Source organism: Dromaius novaehollandiae, chromosome 4 (assembly GCF_036370855.1).
Source record: "Dromaius novaehollandiae isolate bDroNov1 chromosome 4, bDroNov1.hap1, whole genome shotgun sequence".
NCBI classification, from domain to species: domain Eukaryota; kingdom Metazoa; phylum Chordata; class Aves; order Casuariiformes; family Dromaiidae; genus Dromaius; species Dromaius novaehollandiae.
The window spans coordinates 87737824-87755768 of NC_088101.1; the positions used below are offsets into that span (position 1 = coordinate 87737824).

Genomic DNA, 17945 nt, shown 5'->3' on the forward strand with positions numbered 1-17945 from the left:
GGGCCGGGCCGGGGGGCGCCCTGGGGGCTCCGTCAGCACCCGGCGCAGGGAAGCCGGCGCAGCCACGGCCGGGACGGGGAGCAAAAAGCAGAAAAATGAAAGAAAAGAAATATGGCTGGAAAATCCCCGGTGACCGGCACCCCTCTTCCCAGGCTTTGCTATTAAAAAGTGAAAACCACGGTCAAAATGGAAGTTAGGCAGGAAAAGCCCCAGGGGAAATGGGATACCCTTAGCAGGGATAGCGCATCCTTTATCCGGGTGGCCCAGTGGGAGTGATGCTGGGCTCCGTCCCGGGGGGGCTCACGGAGCACCCGGGAAGGGCCTGCTTTCCGCCAAGGTGCATCCCCAGAGAGGGAGGGAGCAGGCCGGCAAGGCTGGGAATGGCAGCAGGGACGCATCTCCACAGGAAAATGCTGCCAGGTCCCTTCGGAAGAGCATGTCCGCCCGGCCGGGGGGCAGCGGGGAAAGCGGCAGCCGCCCCGCGCAGAGGGGAGCCAGTGGCCACGCGAGCGGGTCGGTTTGCTGCAGCGCAGATTCGCTCCGAGGTTACAAACACAAACAACAGCTTTGGGCAAGAGATGAGATCTCAGAGCTTCAGAAACGTCGCCTCTGCCAGTCGCGTCTCCCGGGCGGCGAGAGACATCCCCACGCTGCGAGCCACCGCCAGACACCCAGTGAGCCGCAACCTGTCCCCAAGCCACAGCAGCGAGACCCCGGAGGGGCCTCCCAGCCGCTGCCGCTCGCCTTAGAGGAACGTTTCTGAGCAGCAACCTGGCTCTTCCGGCAGGAACCGGCGAGGCGAGGCAGAACGATGCTAAGAGCCCCGCGGGAACCGGAGAGGTCCGGAGCGAGCAGGGAGAGGAGCTGCGGGGACAGCAAGGCACGGCTCATTTCGGCTGGCACTCGGCCTGCTGCAGGCGCTGGCTGAGGTCATCTATCCGGATGTTCTTGAGATGCACCAGCTGCTCCAGCCTCCGCACCTTCATCTGCAGGATCTGAGCAGAGAGAGCGCGCGGGGCTCCCTCAGCCGGCTTTGGGAGACCGAGCGGAGTCCGAGCCGCCCCCCGCACCTCCGCGCTCCGGGAAACCCACAGCCGGCCCCCGGCAGCGGGCTAAGGCATCCAGGGCCACGCGGAGGTGGTGCTGGACACGTAGGAGAAGTCACTGAGTGGCATCGTCCACCTTTACTCTAGGGGAAACTGAGGCACGGCGAGCATTAGTGACAGATTTGGGACTGCGGCCTCAATTCCTGCTCCCACAACATGCGTAAACACTCCCCGAAAATAGGACACGGGAGTCCCAGCACTGCATCAAGAAGCGATAACAGCTCTCCGCATCCAAGGTGGCCCAGAGGGCTCCTCCCTCTTTACCAAAACCGCAGGCTTCAGGAGACATTTTCCAGCAGAAAAGCCCTGTTTCCAGGCCATTCCCAAGACTGCGGCTCTTGCCGCACTTCCCACTTCTCCTTCGGGGTTTCTAGGGGCTCCCCGCGCCGAGGCAGTGCCCCTCCACTCAGGGCAGCAAACGGCAGCCCGACCGGTGCTCCCAGGCTGCGGAGCCAGCGAGCCGCTCACTGATAAACGAGCCGCTGCTCCAGAAACCGCCCGCTGCCAAGGCGCTAAGGAGAGGCTGCGCGGAGCTTGGGCTGCAGCCCGGCGGCAGTCCGGAGGCCGCGGCGAGCCTGCACGGCGTCTGAGCAGCCGTCCTACAGGCCTGGCTTTCATCACCTTTACATATTCCTGGCCGGGAGACTGATGGGAAAGGAGGAAAATCGGGAACGTTTGGGAGCCACTGATTCATGTGACGGATGTAGGTGTCTGTCACAGAGATCCAGGGCACAGGGGGGAAGGACTGAGAGGGAAAGCTGTTCACCCAGAGGCAGGGAGTGGCAGGGCAGAGGGTTTACAAGGGCTTTTACCCTGTGAATGTCATCAAAACGTCTCCTGTTGCAGGAGGAGACCAGGGCTGCAAGGATTAAACCAGGTGTGCAGGCCACGCTGGACTGTCACTGAATTTCTAGCCTGGTCTGAGCACTTTTTTCATGAAAGCACAGCACCGGAGCCAGCGGGAGCCCTGGAGCAGCCCGGGGAGCACCTGAAGGAGGTATCAGCCCCGTGCACAATGGCACTGCCACCTCCAGACTGGCACATGCCACCAGAACAGTGCCCAGAGCGGCCCAGGAGGCTGGTGGCACTGAGCAACGTCCTGTTGAAGCTGCGTTACGCACCGTGGGACACTGTCGGACAAGGTGATCTCCAGAGCTCCCTCCCAGCCTCAACCACTCCGTGATTCTGACTGGGGGAGCGGCAGGAGGGCACCCGGGAGCCTGTCCCTGTCCTGGTGCTGCCACGGCCCCGGGGGGGGATGAGGACGGTGCTTTGCCGCACAGAGGCACAGCGGCGGGGGCCACACAGGGGTGTGCGGTGGCCTCACCTGGATGGTCTCCTGGGCCAGGAGCAGGGCCTGCTCCCTCTCCGCCAGCTGCAGGCGGACGGCGGTGTCCCCCGGGCACGTCTGGGCATAGCCGTGGTGGCTCTTGTTCAGCCTGGGACACAGAAGGAGACGCTGGGACAGTAAAAGACCCCTCTGCAGCAAACACCTCCCAAACCGCGCGGGTCGTTCGGCCTCACGGGTACGCTCAGCTTCTCCATGGCCCGACTCACGCACCGCCGTCCCTGCGGCACAGAGCTCCCCCCAACACCAGGGTCCGGCCCCCCCGGGAACTCCCAGCCCCTGCAAAGCCCCTGGGAAGGGCACGTCACCACTGGGAGCCCACGGTGCCCTCCTGCACGGCCCAGCTGGCAGCTCTTACCTGTCAGCCCCCGGGGACGCCTGGGCACAGCCCCCTCCCACGTGGCCCTTCGCCTTCGAGGAGCAGCCTGTGCGACACAGCGATTAGCAGACGGCCCCGGAGCCCAGCCCCTGCCGACAGCCCCTTCCGGCAGAGCCTCCCCAGGCCTCGGCTGCGCCAGGCTCGTTATTTGGGCACCCCAGCACACGTCAGGGCCGGCCGAGAGCCCTCCCCGGGGCCCGGAGGCCACCAAGGTTACGGCCTGGGTTAGGGCCCCAAGGGACCTGCAGCGCAGCCGAGACGGGACCCTCCTTCCCCACGCGCCGTGCACCAGCCCCACCTGTCTCCAGGTAGCTGATCTGTTCCAGCGCTGCCCGCGTGCCCGGCTCCTGCACGGAGAGGCCCAAAAACAGCCCGTGTCACTGCCTGGAGGCCCGGCTCCTGCTTCGGGGTGTCGCGCCCGTGGGGAGCACAGCCAGAAGCCCGGGTGAGTGGCAGCGGGGCAGGAGGGCGTCCCGCCACCGCCTCCCTCGGCCCGCAGCGCTTGGTGCCGACACGCGGGACGGGACGTGCCCGGCGCCTGCCTCCCCCAGCCCGCCGACCTGGCCCGGGCCGGACGCCACCTTGCTCTGCTTCTGCTTCTCCTCTATCTTCTGCCGCAGCAGGAGCAGCAGCTGCTCCACCAGGCCGGGCCGGCACTGCACGATCTGGCGGATCATGTCGTCCGGGACGCAGAAGTCCAGCTTACTCAGGACCTTCCTGCAAAGCAGCCCAGGCAGCGCCCGCAGCGCGGTTACGTCCTCAGCTGAGACGTGCGGATGCCGCGGACCCAGCGGGCAGAGGGGCGGCAGCGACCCGGGAAGCCAGGAAGGGCTTTTGGTGGCGGTTTTTTTTGGGGGGGGGTCCCGGCGGTACCTGTTGAGGTGGTCCCAGTTGGAGAGCTTCTGCTGCGTGGAGCTGGCGGGCACGTAGCTGTGCATCTGCACCAGCCGCGGGAAGAAGAACTTCACCACCTCGGCGGCCAGCACTGCGGGAGAGCGGGACGGTCGGGGGGGGCCAAGCAGGATGGGGGGGGTCCGAGCAGGACAGTTGGGGGGGTGAAAAGGACAGTTGGGGGGACTGAGCAGGATGGGGGGGACTGAGCAGGATGGGGGGGGCCGAGCCGGAAGGCTGGGGGGGGGGCCAAGCAAGACAGTTGGGGGGGGCGAGCAGGACGGGGGGAGTGAGCAGGATGGTTGGGGGGGGCAGAGCAAGACAGTTGCGGGGGCGAGCGGGACGGTTGAGGGGGGCAAGCAGGACGGTTGTGGGGGGGGGGGCCGAGCAAGACATTTGGGGGGACAAGCAGGATGGTTGGGGGGGGCAAGCAGGACGGTTGTGGGGGGGGGGCCGAGCAAGACAGTTGGGGGGGACGAGCAGGACGGTTGGGGGGGGCCCGAGCAGGACGTTTGGGGGGGGCCCGAGCAAGACAGCTGGGGGGGGCGAGCGGGACGGGAGGGGGCGAGCAGAATGGCTGGAGAGGGGGAGCAGGGCGGTTGGGGGTCCAGGCCGTCGGGGGGGGGGGGTCGCGTCCCACCCGCGTCGCTGAAGTCGCGGGCGATGTTGCGCTTGGGCCGGGACAGGGGGATGGCGTCCACCCAGCGGTACAGCGCCTGCAGCCCCTCCTCGCCCGCCGCCGCCGCCGCCGCCGCCATGGGGCCCGGCCGCCCCGTCCCGTCCCGCCCCGTCCCGTCCCGCCGCAGCAGCAGCAACGGCAGCAGCAGCCCGGGCCGCGCGGCCCCCGGCGCCATGGCGACCGCGCCGCCGCGGGGCACGCTGGGAGGGCGCCGCCGTTGCCGGGCAACGCGCCGCGCTGGGCGGGGGGGGGGGCAAGGTGGGCCCAGCGATGGGGGGGCGGGGGGGGGGACAGCAATGGGGGGGAACCTGGAGGGGAAACAGCAACGGGGGTGCCCTGGAGTGTGGGGGGGAACAGCAATGGGGGGGCCCTGAGGTTTGGGGGTTGGCTGGAGTTTGGGGGGGGACCAGCAATGGGGGGGGGCTGGGATATGGGGGGCTTTGCTTGCTGGGAGGGGACCAGCAATGGGGGGGGCTGGGGTGCTGGGGGGCCCCAGCAATGGGGAGTCGCTGTGGGGAGGGCAGGAATGGGGGAGGCCCTGGTGTGTGGGGGGGGGCAATGGGGGGGTGGCACTGGGGTGCCCTGGCCCCCCAGAAAAGGGGCTTTCGTTGTGTTTCTGGAGGGCTGGGCCCCTCCCCAGCGCAGAGGGGATTCGGGCTGGGCCTGGGGGGCGCAGGGGGCCCCGCTCCGGGCCCCGGCACAGCCCACCACCGTGGTTACTAGCTCTGCATCGCCAGATGCCAGCACCACACAAATCCAGGCGTTTTCCCTTAAAAAAACGGGCAGCTGGGGCCTGGCTCCCCCGGCGCTTGGGTGCCCGATTCCTGCTCATATTCGGGTTCCCAAATCCGATCAAAGCAGCCATAAGGGCAGGGATCGCGGCCCCGGCAGGCAGACCAAGGCCCTGCAGCCTCGGCCCCAAGGAAGGGTCTGCAGGAGGGACCAAGGACAGGCCCAGCACCAGGTCACCTCCCCCCAGAGCTCTCCCAGCCCCCCGATCCTCAGGGAAGAGGATCCTTGATCCGGTGTCTCCTGATGGACCAACAAATGCGGGATGTGAGCAGCTGGCTTCAGCTCCTAACTTCATATTACTTAAAGATCAGCTTATGGCTTGGACTTGGCGATGCTGCACCCGAGGGTGTAACCCAAGCCCTACCGTGCCCATCCCGGGGGGCAGCCCGCTGGGGGGGACACCTTTGGAGCGATGGACACCTTCCCCGGGACGGACACCTTAGCTGAGATGGCACCTTTGGGGTGATGGACACCTCAGCTGCAACGGATGCCTTAGCTGGGGTGGACACCTTCGCTGGGATGGACACCTTAGCTGGGGTGGACACTTTATGGGGGTGGACATCTTAGCTGGAGTGGCCACCTTGGCTGGGACGGCCACCTTGGCTGGCATGGCCACCTCCCCTGGACTGGCCTCCTTCCCTCCGGCACCAGCAGAGCAGCCGTCCCTTCCCTGCTCACGGGCCGGTGACATCGGCGCGAGCCCCGGCAGGGCGCAAGCCGGAGGGGCCGAGCCGAGCCGGAGCCTCCAGATGGCACTGCCGGATCTCGGCTGGTCCCGCCACCGGCGAAGCTCCCAGAGGCTTCCCGGGAGCCCCCGATCCCCTGGGAAAGCGGCTCGGCGAAGGACCAGGCAGGGGGAGAGGACATGGAGGCGCGAGGCCCTGCTCGCAGCGATACCGGCGGCAGGCGAGACGCTGCGGCGGTCGATAAGCTCCATCCGCCACTCGGCCCCGGCGGCACGGGAGGCTCCAGCCCGGCGGGGCGGGTTATCTCCCGACGCCGGCCCCGGCGGGTGTCTGCGTTTCTGCTCCCCTCGGTTTCCCCGCCGGCAAAGCCGGAGCACCGGGGCTCCGCCGGCTCGGTGCACCGCAGCTCTGCACCCCGAGGCGCTGCACCCCGTGCCCCGAAGCAACCGCGTCTCCGGGGCAGGTTTCACTTCTCTGTCCCCGTGCCGTCCCCAAGGGCTGAATTACAAACGCACGAGCGGGCGCCCGCCGCCGCCTCCGCGCACGCAACGGAGAAGCAAAACAGGAAAGAGATGGGGGATGGAGACACCTCTGCTGCCTCCTCCCAGAGCCGCCTGATGCCGGGGACGGGGCCGCGTGCCAGCCGCGCTCGCTGGGCTGGGGCTGCTGCAGCGGGTCGGTGCAACTCGGACCGCCACCGGCACCACCGGCAGCCAGCCGCTGCTCCGAGCCTCGGGGCCCTCCCTGCCGCCGCGGCCAAGAGCCGAACGCCGGGTGTAAATCCCAGTGCAGGGTGGCAGAGGCAGGGCTGAGCACCGCGGCGTCCCGCCGGCTTCGCCAAGCTCCACACGCCCCACCGGGTGCGGAGGGGCCCTGGCGGGTCTCCAGGGCTGCATCGCGGCTCGGCCGCGGGCTTCGCACAGCCGGGGCTCCGGAGCACGGCTCAGCTGCAGGGAGCGCGGGGGTCACCTCCTCCTGTGCCCCGTGCTGTGCCACCCCATGCTGTGCCACCCCGCGCATTGCCACGCCACCCCATGCCGTGCCACCCCATGCATTGCAACACCATGCCACCCCATGCCTCCCCACACATTGCTCTGCCACCCCATGCCGTGCCACCCCATGCCGTGCCACCCCATGCATTGCAAAGCCATGCCACCCCATGCCACCCCATGCATTGCCATGCCATGCCACCCTATACCTCCCCAGGCATTGCAAAGCCATGTCACCCCATGCGACCCCGTGCCATGCCACTCCATGCTGTGCCATGCCATCCTATACCACCCCATGCATTGCAAAGCCATGTCACCCCATGCCACCCCATGCATTGCCATGCCATGCCACCCTATACCTCCCCAGGCATTGCCATGCCACCCCATGCCATGCCACTCCATACATTGCAACGTCATGCCACCCCATGCCATGCCACCCCACGCATTGCCATGCCATGCCATCATGGCCAGCTGGCGCAGGTCGCAGTGGAGACCCCATCGCTCGCCCCGGCCCGCAGCGGGAGAGCCCCCCTCCCTCCCCGGCACCGCGGATCGTGATTAACCATCTGGCCGTTTCCCTCGGGGCGCCCAGGGCCCTGGGTGTCCCCCCCAGGGTGGCGGGGTGCCAGAGCAGCGTGTCCTCGAGCAGGGGCAGGGCGCTGCCTGCAGACCCCTGCCAGGCCGTGGGGCCGCGTTCGCACTGCCTGCCGGGGCTGGGGGCCGCGGCGCGGCAGACCTCCCCCCGCCCCGCTGGCGTTAATTAGAGTCGTCTTCAGGGCAGCTCGTGCTGTGCGGCCATCAAAGCGAGCCAGGCCCCCCCAGCGCCCGCCGTGCCCCGCTGCGGGAACCAGCCTCTCCCCAGCGCCGGCGGCCATCGACGCGGCGTCAGGCCTTGCCCGCCCCCGGCCCCATCCCGGTCCTTCGGCTTCAGGCCGGGAAGCGAGCGCGGGCAGCAAGGCAGCGTGCAGGGACGGTGCCACTGCCGCGCCGGGTGCTGCTCCCGCCGGCGCTCAGCATCCCGCATCCCGCATCCCGGCCGCGGGGCAGCACCGCACCGGGCTGGGACCCCCCCGGCCGCGGACCCCCCCGGCCACCCACCCCGCCGCCTCTTTTCTTTCCCTGCGCGCGGTGCATGAAAGCCAGGCCACCCAGGCCGCCGGCCGCCTCCCGGCCCCTGCCGCCTGCTTTGCATGAGAAAGCCGCGGCCCCCCGCCTCGGATCCCCGGCCACGCGCCCCCCCGGCCGTGCCCCCTGCCACGTGCACCCTGCCACGCACCCCCGCATCCCCCCCCGGCCATGCGCCCCTCCCCACTGCGCAGCCCCCCGGCTGTGCGCTCCCCACTCCGGGTACCACCCTGGTTGTGCACCCCCGCTCGGGGCTGGGCACCCTCCCCGGCCCTGTGCCCCCCGGCTGTGCACCCCCCGGTGCCCCCCAGCCATGCACCCCCCAGCCATGCACCCCACGGGGCCGTGCACCCCCCCAGCTATGCACCCCACGGGGCCATGCACCCCCCAGTGCCCCCAGCCATGCACCCCCCAGCCGTGAACCCCACGGGGCCATGCACCCCCCAGCTATGCACCCCACGGGGCCGTGCACCCCCCAGCGCCCCCCCAGCCCTGGCTCCCCTGGGCCTTTCCTCCCAGACCCCCTCAGCTCTGCACTCCCCCAGGCCGCCCCCCCATGCAGCCCCAGTTATGCACCCCCCAGGGCATCTCCCCCCACACCTCCCAGTCATGCCCCCCTGGGGCAATCCCCCATGCACCCCCCCAGTCCCACACCCCCCAGCCATGCACCCCCAGCTCTCCACCCCCCTAGGCCACCCCCCCTGCACCCCTGCGGCCATCCCCCCCATGCACCCCCAGCTCTGCAGCCCCCCAGGCCCCCCTGGCCCTGCACCCCCAGGCCGCCTCCCCCCACACCTCCCAGTTATGCACCCCTGGGGCCATCTCCCCCTGCACCCCCCAGCCCTGCACCCCCCCCCGCACCCCCCAGCCCTGCACCCCCCCATGCCCCCAGCCCTGCACCCCCCAGGTCACCCCCCCTGCACCCCCCAGCCTTGCACCCACTGGCGCCATCTCCCCCCATGCCCCCCCCAGCCCTGCACCCCCATGTCCCCCCGGCCCTGCACCCCCGGGCCACCCCCCCGCACCCCCCCGGCGCTGCCCCCCCGCCCGCAGCAGCGCCGCGCTCCCGCCCCGCGCGGGGCCGGGCTTTGGCGCCGGGCGCCATTGGCTGCCGCCTCGCCGCCTCCCTTGTTATTTTTCGAATATAAATAGGGGCGGCGGCGGCGGCGGCCCCGCTGCTCCCGGCCGCCGGCGAGCCCGGCCCGCGCCCCCCCCCCCTCCCCGCCCCGTCCCGCCGCGCCGCCGGTTCGCGCCCCGCCGCCGCCACCTCCCCATGCTGCCGCCGCGCCGCTGAGCCCGGCCCCGCCGGCCCCCCCCCCCCCCAGCTTTGCCTTTCATTTCTTATTTTATTTTATTTTATTTTATTTTTGCACCCCCCCCCCCGGCATGGCGGCGCAGGGCGGCCCCGGCCGCAGCCCCCGCCGGCCCTGCGCGCTGCCCGGGCTGGCGGCGCTGCGGGCCCCGGAGCCGGCCGGCATGTCGCCGGTCACCACGCTGGCCCTGGACATGGACAACCTCACGGGCCTGGGCAGGTGAGTGCCGCCCTGCCTCCCCCCCCGCCCGAAACGGGCCGGGACGGGGTGATCTCCCACGGCGGGATGGGGTGGTTTTCCACGCGGGACCCGCGGGAAGGGTGCTGGGACCCGCCGCTTCCAGCCAGGGCGCTGAGCCCTCGCATGCCGCCTCCGCACCCAAAAAAAAAGACATGGCATCTCTGCAGCCCTGGCCTTGCTCCTGCCCTGCACCCGCTGCCCCGGGGTCCCCAGCAGCTCGGTCCCCTCGGGATGACGCCCCTCGCTCCCCCCCCGGCAGCGGCGGTGCCGTTGGGGGGTGCAGGAACGGGGCAGAGCTCCGGCACCGTCGGGCGGATGCGTTTCCCCCGCTGGAGCTGATGCAGCCTCTGCCCTTCCCGCAGCCACTGCGACACCCCCAAGAGAAAAATCCTGGGCATGTGCTTCAAGAGCGACTGGTCGCAGCTCTCGCAGGACTCGGTGTCCTCAGACTCCTCGCAGGACTCCGTCTTCTCCGAGTCCTCGGACGCCGGTGAGTGCCGGGGCTGGGAGCCCGGCTCGCCCCCATCGCCCCCCCGTCGGCCCGGGGGCTCCCGGAGCACGTGGAGCCCCTCGGAGGAAGGGCTGCCCGCCGCTCCCTGGCTCCGGCCCCGGCTCTGAGTCACTCCTGAATTTTAAACAGGCCCGCGCTGCCGAGGCCCGGCCTCCGCCGTTCCGGCCTCCGCCGTTCCTGCCTCGCAAACTTCCTCTCGAGGCTCCTTTCGGTTTTGCCCTCTGCCCCGCCGGGAGCAGCAGGCAGAAGCCCTGCCCGGGCTGCCGGCTCCGCGCCGGGTCGGTGGCGCTTCCCAGGGACCGCCGAAGCCCCCGGGAGGCTCCGCTTCGGATGCGGGCGCTGCAGCGCGGATGCACGCTGCTCCCGGGGCTCCGGGATGGGGGAGCACGGGGAGCCCTGGCTTCCCCCAGCGCCCGCGGTGCCGGTGCACGGTGCCCTGGGGAGCGGGGAACGGTGCCCAGCGGGTGCAGCACCCCGGGGCCCGGCGGAGGAGGAGGAGGAGGAGGAGCCCGGCTTCACCCGGGCGCTGAGCTCTGCCCCCTCTTCCCGCAGGAGTGGGGCTGGATTCCCCGACGCAGGAGGACCCCGAGGCGCTCGAAGAAGTGTGAGTGTCCCCAGGGCCGCGCTCGCCCCGCGGGCAAACCCGGCCGAAAGCGGGCAAACGTGGCCGAAAGCGGCTCCCCGCCCCGGGGCTTCCTGCCTCGCCCTCCCCGTTCTCGCTACCTGCCCCCACCCCGAGGCAGCTGCGTTGCAGCCCTGCGGCCGCGCCACCTCCCTGCCCGCATCGCTGCAGGTCTGAGACTCTTGCGCAGGTTTAATCAGGCTCTGGCCAGGTTTTTGGTCGCTCCTGGTGCTGCATGGCTGAGCTTCCTTGCTGCGGAGGGTGCTGGGAATCATTAGGGACCAGTGGCAACAGGCTAGGGGAGCTGAAGAGGACCTGGGGGGTCCAGGGGCACCTCCCTCTGCCCGGACACAGGGCGGAGAGGAGGGTGAAGGCAGCGGCAATCACCCGCAAGCGTCAGCCTGGGATCTCATTGCCTCCCTGCGGGAATTATGCCGCAAGCCGAGTGTGGCCGCCCCCCCTTCCGCCCCGCACCTGCCGCGGCCGTTTGCAAAGGCTTTTCCCAACAGATGTTCCCGGGAGAATGAGTAACTGGGAGCAGATGGCTGCGGGGCCGGCCGGCATTCCTGCGCTGCCGCGAGCGCTGTCCCAGGGTGCCGGCGCGTCCCGGGCCGGGGCCATATGGCTGCTGAGGGGCCGCGTCGTGCCCCCCCCCCCACCCCCCCGCGCTGCCATTTGCATACAGGTGCAGAGCGGGGCCGGTTGCTGCAGCGACGCTCCGGCAGCCCCGCTCCCAGGGGCTTTGTCCCGGCGGGATGCAGCCCGTGCATGGGGGTGCAGGGCCCCCAGCCCCCCCCCGGGCACGGCGCGGGCCCCTCCTGCTCGGCACCCGTGCGCGGTGGGGGGCCGCGAGCAGTCTGGGCCCGGCCGCCAGCCTGGCTGTGACCTCGGGCTCCTCTCTGCCCGCAGCTTCGAGAAGGCGATCCTGGAGTCCGGGAGGGTCGTCAAAGAGTGAGTGCGCGGCTCTGCCGGGGGCCGGATCAGGCCGCTGGGGTCCCTCGGTGCCGGGGGTGCTGCGTCCCGGGGGGCCTCGAGCTGGATGTTGCGACGGCCCCGGGAGGTTGGGTCTCCCCCCACTGCGGGGGACCAGGGTGGGGTCACACCGGCCGAGCCCCGGGGCACGTCCCGGCTCTGACCCCCTCCCTCTCCTCCCTCTGCAGCAATAAGCTCCTTATCCGGAGGATCCACTCGCTGCCGGTGAGTCCAGGGGCTCCGCAGAGCGCAGCCCGCGGGATGCGGTGTCCGACCCGCGGCCGGGAGCCGGGGCTCCGGGAAGGGCCAGATCCTGCTCCGCTGATGCCTCCTGGCCGGGCTGCGGGGAGGGGGAGGCTGGAGCGGGGCAGTGCGGAGCTGGACCACGGGGTGGGCGAGGAGGAGGAGGAGGAAGATGAGGCTGGAGCAGGGCAGCGTGGAGCTGGGCTGTGGGGTGGGTGAGGAGGAGGAGGAAGATGAGATGGGAGCAGGGCAGCGCGGAGCTGGGCTGTGCGGTGGGGGAGGAGTAGGAGGAAGATGAGGTTGGAGCAGGGCAGTGCAGAGCTGGGCTGCGGGGAGGAGGAGGAAGATGAGGAGGAGGAAGATGTGGCTGGAGCGGGGCAGTGCAGAGGTGGGCCGCGGGGTGGAGGAGGAGGAAGATGAGGCTGGAGCAGGGCAGTGCAGAGCTGGGCCATGGGGTGGGCGAGGAGGAGGAGGAAAAAGAGGCTGGAGGCAGGCAGCAGGGTGCCCACCCCCTGGGTCCCGGGGCGGGGGGGGGGGGGGGGGGGGGCCGCACAGCACCCCTCACCTCCCCGCCCGCCCCAGCCGCGGCTGCTGGGGGCCAGCCCGGCCCTGAAGAACATCTCCAACGCCAAGGAGTTCAACGGCGCGAGCAGCAGCGAGGCGCAGGGCCGGCGGGAGGCCCGGGACGATGTGAGTGGGGCGGCGAGGCCAGGGAGGGGGGGGCCACGGGGCCGGGGGGGGATGCGGGGCCAGGCGGGAGGCCACTGACGCTGTCCCTGCCTCGCAGGACGTGTTCAAGAAGCCGCAGAGGCCGGGTCACCGCGGCCGGGGGCACACGCTTGACGGGGCTGCGGCGAAGGAGCCCTTCGCACCGAGACCCAGCTCTGCTCCGGACCTCCTGGTGAGCCGGGGGTCCCGCGTGGCCGGGATGCGCGTTCCCGGCGGGACCGGCACATCGGTCCTGCCAGCGCTGCAACGGGGCTGCTGAGTGGGTACCGGCTCCGTGCAGCCTTGCTGCTGTGGGGGGCTGGTGGGATGTGGGGGGCTGGTGGGATGTGGGGGGCTGGTGGGATGTGGGGGGCTGGTGGGATGTGGGGGGCTGGTGGGATGTGGGGGGCTGGTGGGATGTGGGAGCGAGTGCTGCTGGGGGTGACGTGGTGAGGCTGAGCCTCCTGCCCTGCCCTCCCCAGTTCGACACCCCCGAGAAGGAGAACGTGCCCGAGGGCGAGAGCCCCGTGACGCTGCGCCGTTGCTCCCTGACCTCCTCCATGACTGAGGAGGAAGATGACGGTTTCATGGAGATCCTGGATGAGGAGGACATGAAGGTAGGGAGAGGGAGAGCTCCTCCATCCCAGGGCAGCATCTCCTCGCCCTGCAGCTGCTGCCGGGCATGGGTCTCCCCGGGGCATGGCCCAAGGCCCCAGATGCGGATCTGGCATCCGGATCGGTCTGTCCCGTCTCCCTAAGGGACGGGGCATCTCCATGCTGACCAAGGGTGAACCTGCCCTGGTGGGTGCCCATAGCGTCCTCGAGCTGCCCCATGGCTGCGGCACTGCAAAGCCGCTCTGCCCCGGGCTGCGCGGAGGGCTGGTCCCTGGGGTGGGAGCAGGGGGACGCGGGGGCTCTCGAGGGGTGGCCGTCCCCTCCCCGGGGGCGTTTGGGAGGGGGCTGGTGGGATTTGGCCTGTTCACGTGCTCCTGTGCCTCTTCCCGCTGCGCCAGAGCGACGCGGACGTGCCGCAGGGGATGGAGAGCCTGCTCACCGCCCCGCTGGTGAAGAAGGAGGAGGCAGAGCCGGTAGGTGCTCCGGAGGGGTCTCGCTCCCGTGTCCATGGGATGCAGAAGGGACCCTCGGGTCACAGAGGTCCCATGCCGTGTCCCCATCACCTCCCTAAGCTGGAGGGTGGTGACCTGAGCTGGTCCCCTCTCCGGAGGCTGGGGGTGGCGTGGACCTACCTGAGCCGTGGCTGGATTTAGCCCCGGGGTTGGGGCACATCCCGGCATCCCTGCCCTCCGGCGCGGCGGGCGCTAACGCGGGGCTCTCTCCGACCAGCGGCCAGGGAAGCGCGGCAAGTGCCGGCAGCTCTTCCGCTCGCCCTCCATGCCCAGCAGCGTCATCCGGCCCATCCTGAAGCGCATAGACCGGCCCCCGGACCGCGACACCCCCGTGAAGACCAAGCGGCGGCGGAGCGTGGCCGGCACCCCCGCGGAGGAGCGGCCGGCCGAGCCGGTAGGCGCTGCAGCGGCTCTGCCGCGCTCGAGCCCCTTCCCGGCGGGACCGCTCCGGCCTCGGAGCGAGGCGTGGGATGTCTGAGCCCCGCTGACACCCGTCCTTTGCAGAAAGCGCGGCTGCTGCGCTCCAGGTCCTTCTGCCACGAGGAGATCGAGAACATGCTGGCCAACGACCACCGGGAGCTCATCGGAGACTTCTCCAAGGTAGGGCCCCGAGGCGCAGGAGCGGCCCGGAGCGGAGACCGGCCAGGCTGAGCCCTGGCTCCGGGGAAGGCGTCCGGCGCTGGCGCTTGCCGCCTGGGTGGGCAGAGAGCATGAGAAACGGGGCTGTCCATCAGCTCCCAGCCCTGCAAGGGGTCCTGGGGCTTGAAACCACCTTCTTCCACCTCGAAGGACCTTGCTGGCCTCGGTGGAGGCTGCCTGTGCACGGAGCCCGGGTCTGCTTCAGGCTTGGTGCTGCTTAAATATAATATATAATACATATTTTGCGGCAGCTGTGGCTTTCCCTGCTGGAGCAGCCGGGCCCGGGGGTCCTGAGCCCCGTGCGGGAACCGGCAGAAGGTCCCTGCTCGAGGGGTCTCCCGGAGCCGTAACGCCTCTCTTGCAGGCCTACCTGCTGCAGACGGTGGAGGGGAAGCACCAGGACCTGAAGTACATCTCCCCGGAGATGGTGAGGGGCAGGCGCGGCGCGGGGGGCCGCATGGCCGGCCGGCCGCGGGGTGACGGGCTCCTTGCCTCCGCAGATGGTGGCGGTGCTCAACGGGCAGTTCAGCAGCCTCATCGAGAGCTGCGTGATCGTGGACTGCCGCTACCCCTACGAGTACGAGGGAGGCCACATCAAGGTCAGCGCTGCTCCGCTCGGTGCGGCCCAGCCCCACGGTGCCGCGGGAGCCCCACGCGGGTTGGGACGGGACCCCGGATCTCCACGGGCCCGGGCACACCTTGTGCTAGGGGTGGCACGGTCTAAAAATGGCAAAATCCAGCCATCTGCCCTCTTGAGCTGCTGAGCACCCTCCTGAGCCGGCAGCCTGATGCTGCTGCTTGGGGGTCCCAGTGGGTGGGGGGAGGCTGGGGAGCAGCAGCTCCTCCCCAGGGACACGCAGGGCGATGGAGAAGCCAGGCTTCCCAGACAAACCGGAGCTGATGGACCAAGGTGTCCTCTGTCCCTCCGCAGGGAGCCGTCAACCTGCCGATGGAGCAGGACGTGGAGGACTTCCTGCTCAAGAAGCCCATCGTGCCCTTCGACGCCGCGAAGAGGGTGATCGTGATCTTCCACTGTGAATTCTCCTCCGAGAGGGGTCCCAGGATGTAGGTGTCCCGCGTGCGCGATGCTCCTCCGTGCAGGGGCGGGGGGAGAGCGGCGTTTCACGGGATGGCTTTGGAGGGAGCTGCTCCCAGGCACTGGCTGTGGCTTGTCCAAAAAAAACTGTCCAAAATCTCTCCTTGGCAGGATCATCCCCAATCTCTAGGTGCCAAGGCTTGGGGAGGGTGGAAGCGGGTGCTGTGGTGTCTGCTGGACCCTATTTGGTCCCTGGGTGCTGGTGGCATCACCCACAGCCCTGGCTCTGGGCTCTGCAGTGCCAAATATCCAACTTGGCTGCTTGCTGCAGCTGCGCCCAACCCTGCCATGTGCATCAAGTCCTGACCCTGGGCTGGGGCCGGCTCCTGGCTCGGTCACGACATCCCTGCGGCAGCTCTTCCCACCGCCTTCCCGTCTCCCACAGGTGCCGCTTCGTCCGGGAGAAGGACCGTGCCTGCAACGAGTACCCGCACCTGCACTACCCCGAGCTCTACGTCCTGAAGGGCGGCTACCGCGAGTTCTTCCCCCAGTACCAGGTGAGCTGCCCCCCCCGGGCAGGGGGAGGCTGGACCCCCGGAGAAACAGCCTTTCCTGCCCCCAAAGTGGGGGGCGACCCCTCTGAGGAGGGCAGGGGAGAAGCTGCATCCCCCATGCAGGTGCCATCCCGTCGGTGGGGCCGGGAGAAGCGCTGGGGTGGCCGGTTTGCCCCGGCATGGGAAGCCGGAGGGCGGCGGACCCCCGCGCGGGGCTGACGGGCCGGGGTCCCGCAGGCGCACTGCGAGCCGCAGGACTACCGCCCCATGCACCACGAGGACTTCAAGGAGGACCTGCGCCGCTTCCGCCTCAAGAGCCGCACCTGGGCCGGCGAGCGCAGCAAGCGCGAGCTCTACAGCCGCCTCAAAAACTTCTGACGGCGCCGGCCCTGTGCAGAGCCCGGCACCCCCGTGCTGCCCGCCCCAGCGGAGACCCCAGACCCCGGCCCTGCCCTCACTCCATCACCTCTGCATCCTTCTGGCCGGGGTCCCCCTGCCCTGAAGTCTCCTGTGGTTTTGCCCATCTCTGATGCTCCCTGGGACATGGGGTGATTTTTGCCCCCTCCCCTGGGCTGGACCCCGCCGGCAGCTCGGGGCTGTGGTGCGGCAGGGCCTGGCACCTCCACCCGGCCTCTGCGGCAGCAGCTTGGGGCTGGTCCCTCCTTGCGGCCCGAAAACCCTGCGCCTCGGGGCCAGCTCCCGTGTGCATGGCCGTGCTGCAAGCGCTGAGCCATGCCAGCGGCTGGGTGCCCCCTGTACCATCCTCGCCCCCTGCACCCCATTGCAGCGGTGGGGCGGGGGGCATAGGGCATGTTTTTACCCTTTACCCCTCTGTGCTTGTGACTCGGGGCTGGGGGCAGCAGTGGGGTCCTCTGCAAGGCTGGGGGGTCACTGCCATGTCCAACATCTCCTGCTCTCCAGGGCTGGGGGCCTGGGGGGGGGGGGGTTCCTCCTCCATGTGCCTCTGCAGAGCTGCATCTGGCCTCCCCAAAGGCCATATCCTGCTGGGGGCAAAACTCGGAGCCTGCTGTGCCAGGGTCTCGGGGGGGTGGGGGCTGATGCCCCCCCGGGCAGGACCCCCTCAGGCTGCTGTGCTGCCCTACAGCTCCCGGGGCTGGGGCTGAGCCCCCTGTGTCTCCTGCATGTGGGTGCACCGAGCCTGGGGGGGGGGGGCAGCTGGTGCAAGCACTGGGCACCCCCTTCTCCGGTGCAGGGAAGGGCCGAGGGCTCCGGTAGAAACATGGTAGAAACATTTAAGAAAAGCACTTAAACCTCGTTTGCACCAAGCGTGCACCACGGTGCCCGGCTGCAGCCCCGGCTGCCCGCACCGGTGCGGATGCAAGCGAGCACCCGGCGGTCAGCGCCTGGGGGGCCGGGCACCCCCATGGGGGCCGGCCGGTGTTATAATAGCAATTTTGTGAGTGCATCAGGCTCTTTTTTTCCTTCCTTATTTAAGGTAGTTGGTACCTTTAGTAGTGCCGCTTCCAGACACGGGAAGCGATTTGAGATTAGCACCGCCAAAGCCCCCTGGGGCCGGGAGAAGGGGTTGAGGCCGGGTGCTGCCTGCAGTCGCCTCTTGTTCCTGTTTTTGTTTGTTTTCCGTTTCGTTTCCGTTTTTACACTCCGGTTTTGTAACGCGCCTGGGAGGCAGAGAACGGCCCCGTTTCCCCTGCCGCGCTGTGTAACCGTGTGGGGGAATAAACGGCCGGGTGCATGGGGCTGCCGGCCGGGCGCTCTGGCTTTTTAGGGCAGCGGCAGCCAAATCTGTGAAGGCTGCGGCCGCTGGCTCAGTGCCGGGAAGCAGCGGCGCGGGGCCCCGCCTGGCCCGTCACGCGATCGCCCTGCGGCTTGTTTCAAACTCAATCTGTGTCGATGCAGCAGGGGAACATCCGCACGTCTTCCCCAAGCTGCAACGGTCCTGGGGAGTGTCCCGTTCCCCCCCCCCCCCAGCACCTACGTTCACCCAGATCATCTCTATACATCTG

General features: G+C 69.6%; 2 protein-coding genes across 3 annotated transcripts; one reads left to right on the top strand and one right to left on the bottom strand.

Moving 5' to 3' along the window:
• Positions 1 to 109: 109 nt before the first annotated feature.
• On the bottom strand, positions 110 to 4601 carry SPEF1 (sperm flagellar 1). 2 transcript variants are annotated; one of them, XM_064511709.1, is made up of 7 exons: positions 4365 to 4601; positions 3707 to 3818; positions 3415 to 3550; positions 3132 to 3180; positions 2813 to 2879; positions 2434 to 2545; positions 110 to 995 (listed from the first exon to the last, which is right to left on the bottom strand). In XM_064511709.1, exons 1-7 carry the CDS (start codon positions 4576 to 4578, stop codon positions 888 to 890), a joined length of 798 nt encoding a protein of 265 aa, XP_064367779.1. In that variant the 5' UTR covers positions 4579 to 4601; the 3' UTR covers positions 110 to 887. The 2 variants fall into 2 exon arrangements, with proteins under 2 accessions (XP_064367779.1, XP_064367778.1); XM_064511708.1 differs by having other exon boundaries at positions 111 to 995; positions 3394 to 3550.
• A 4606-nt stretch (positions 4602 to 9207) lies between these two features.
• On the top strand, positions 9208 to 17678 carry CDC25B (cell division cycle 25B). Its single transcript, XM_064511710.1, has 16 exons — positions 9208 to 9527; positions 9911 to 10038; positions 10612 to 10663; positions 11591 to 11632; positions 11842 to 11878; positions 12479 to 12586; positions 12684 to 12797; positions 13087 to 13221; positions 13618 to 13692; positions 13949 to 14125; positions 14236 to 14331; positions 14735 to 14797; positions 14871 to 14969; positions 15302 to 15435; positions 15852 to 15963; positions 16198 to 17678. Exons 1-16 carry the CDS (start codon positions 9382 to 9384, stop codon positions 16336 to 16338), a joined length of 1659 nt encoding a protein of 552 aa, XP_064367780.1. The 5' UTR covers positions 9208 to 9381; the 3' UTR covers positions 16339 to 17678.
• Positions 17679 to 17945: the final 267 nt, after the last annotated feature.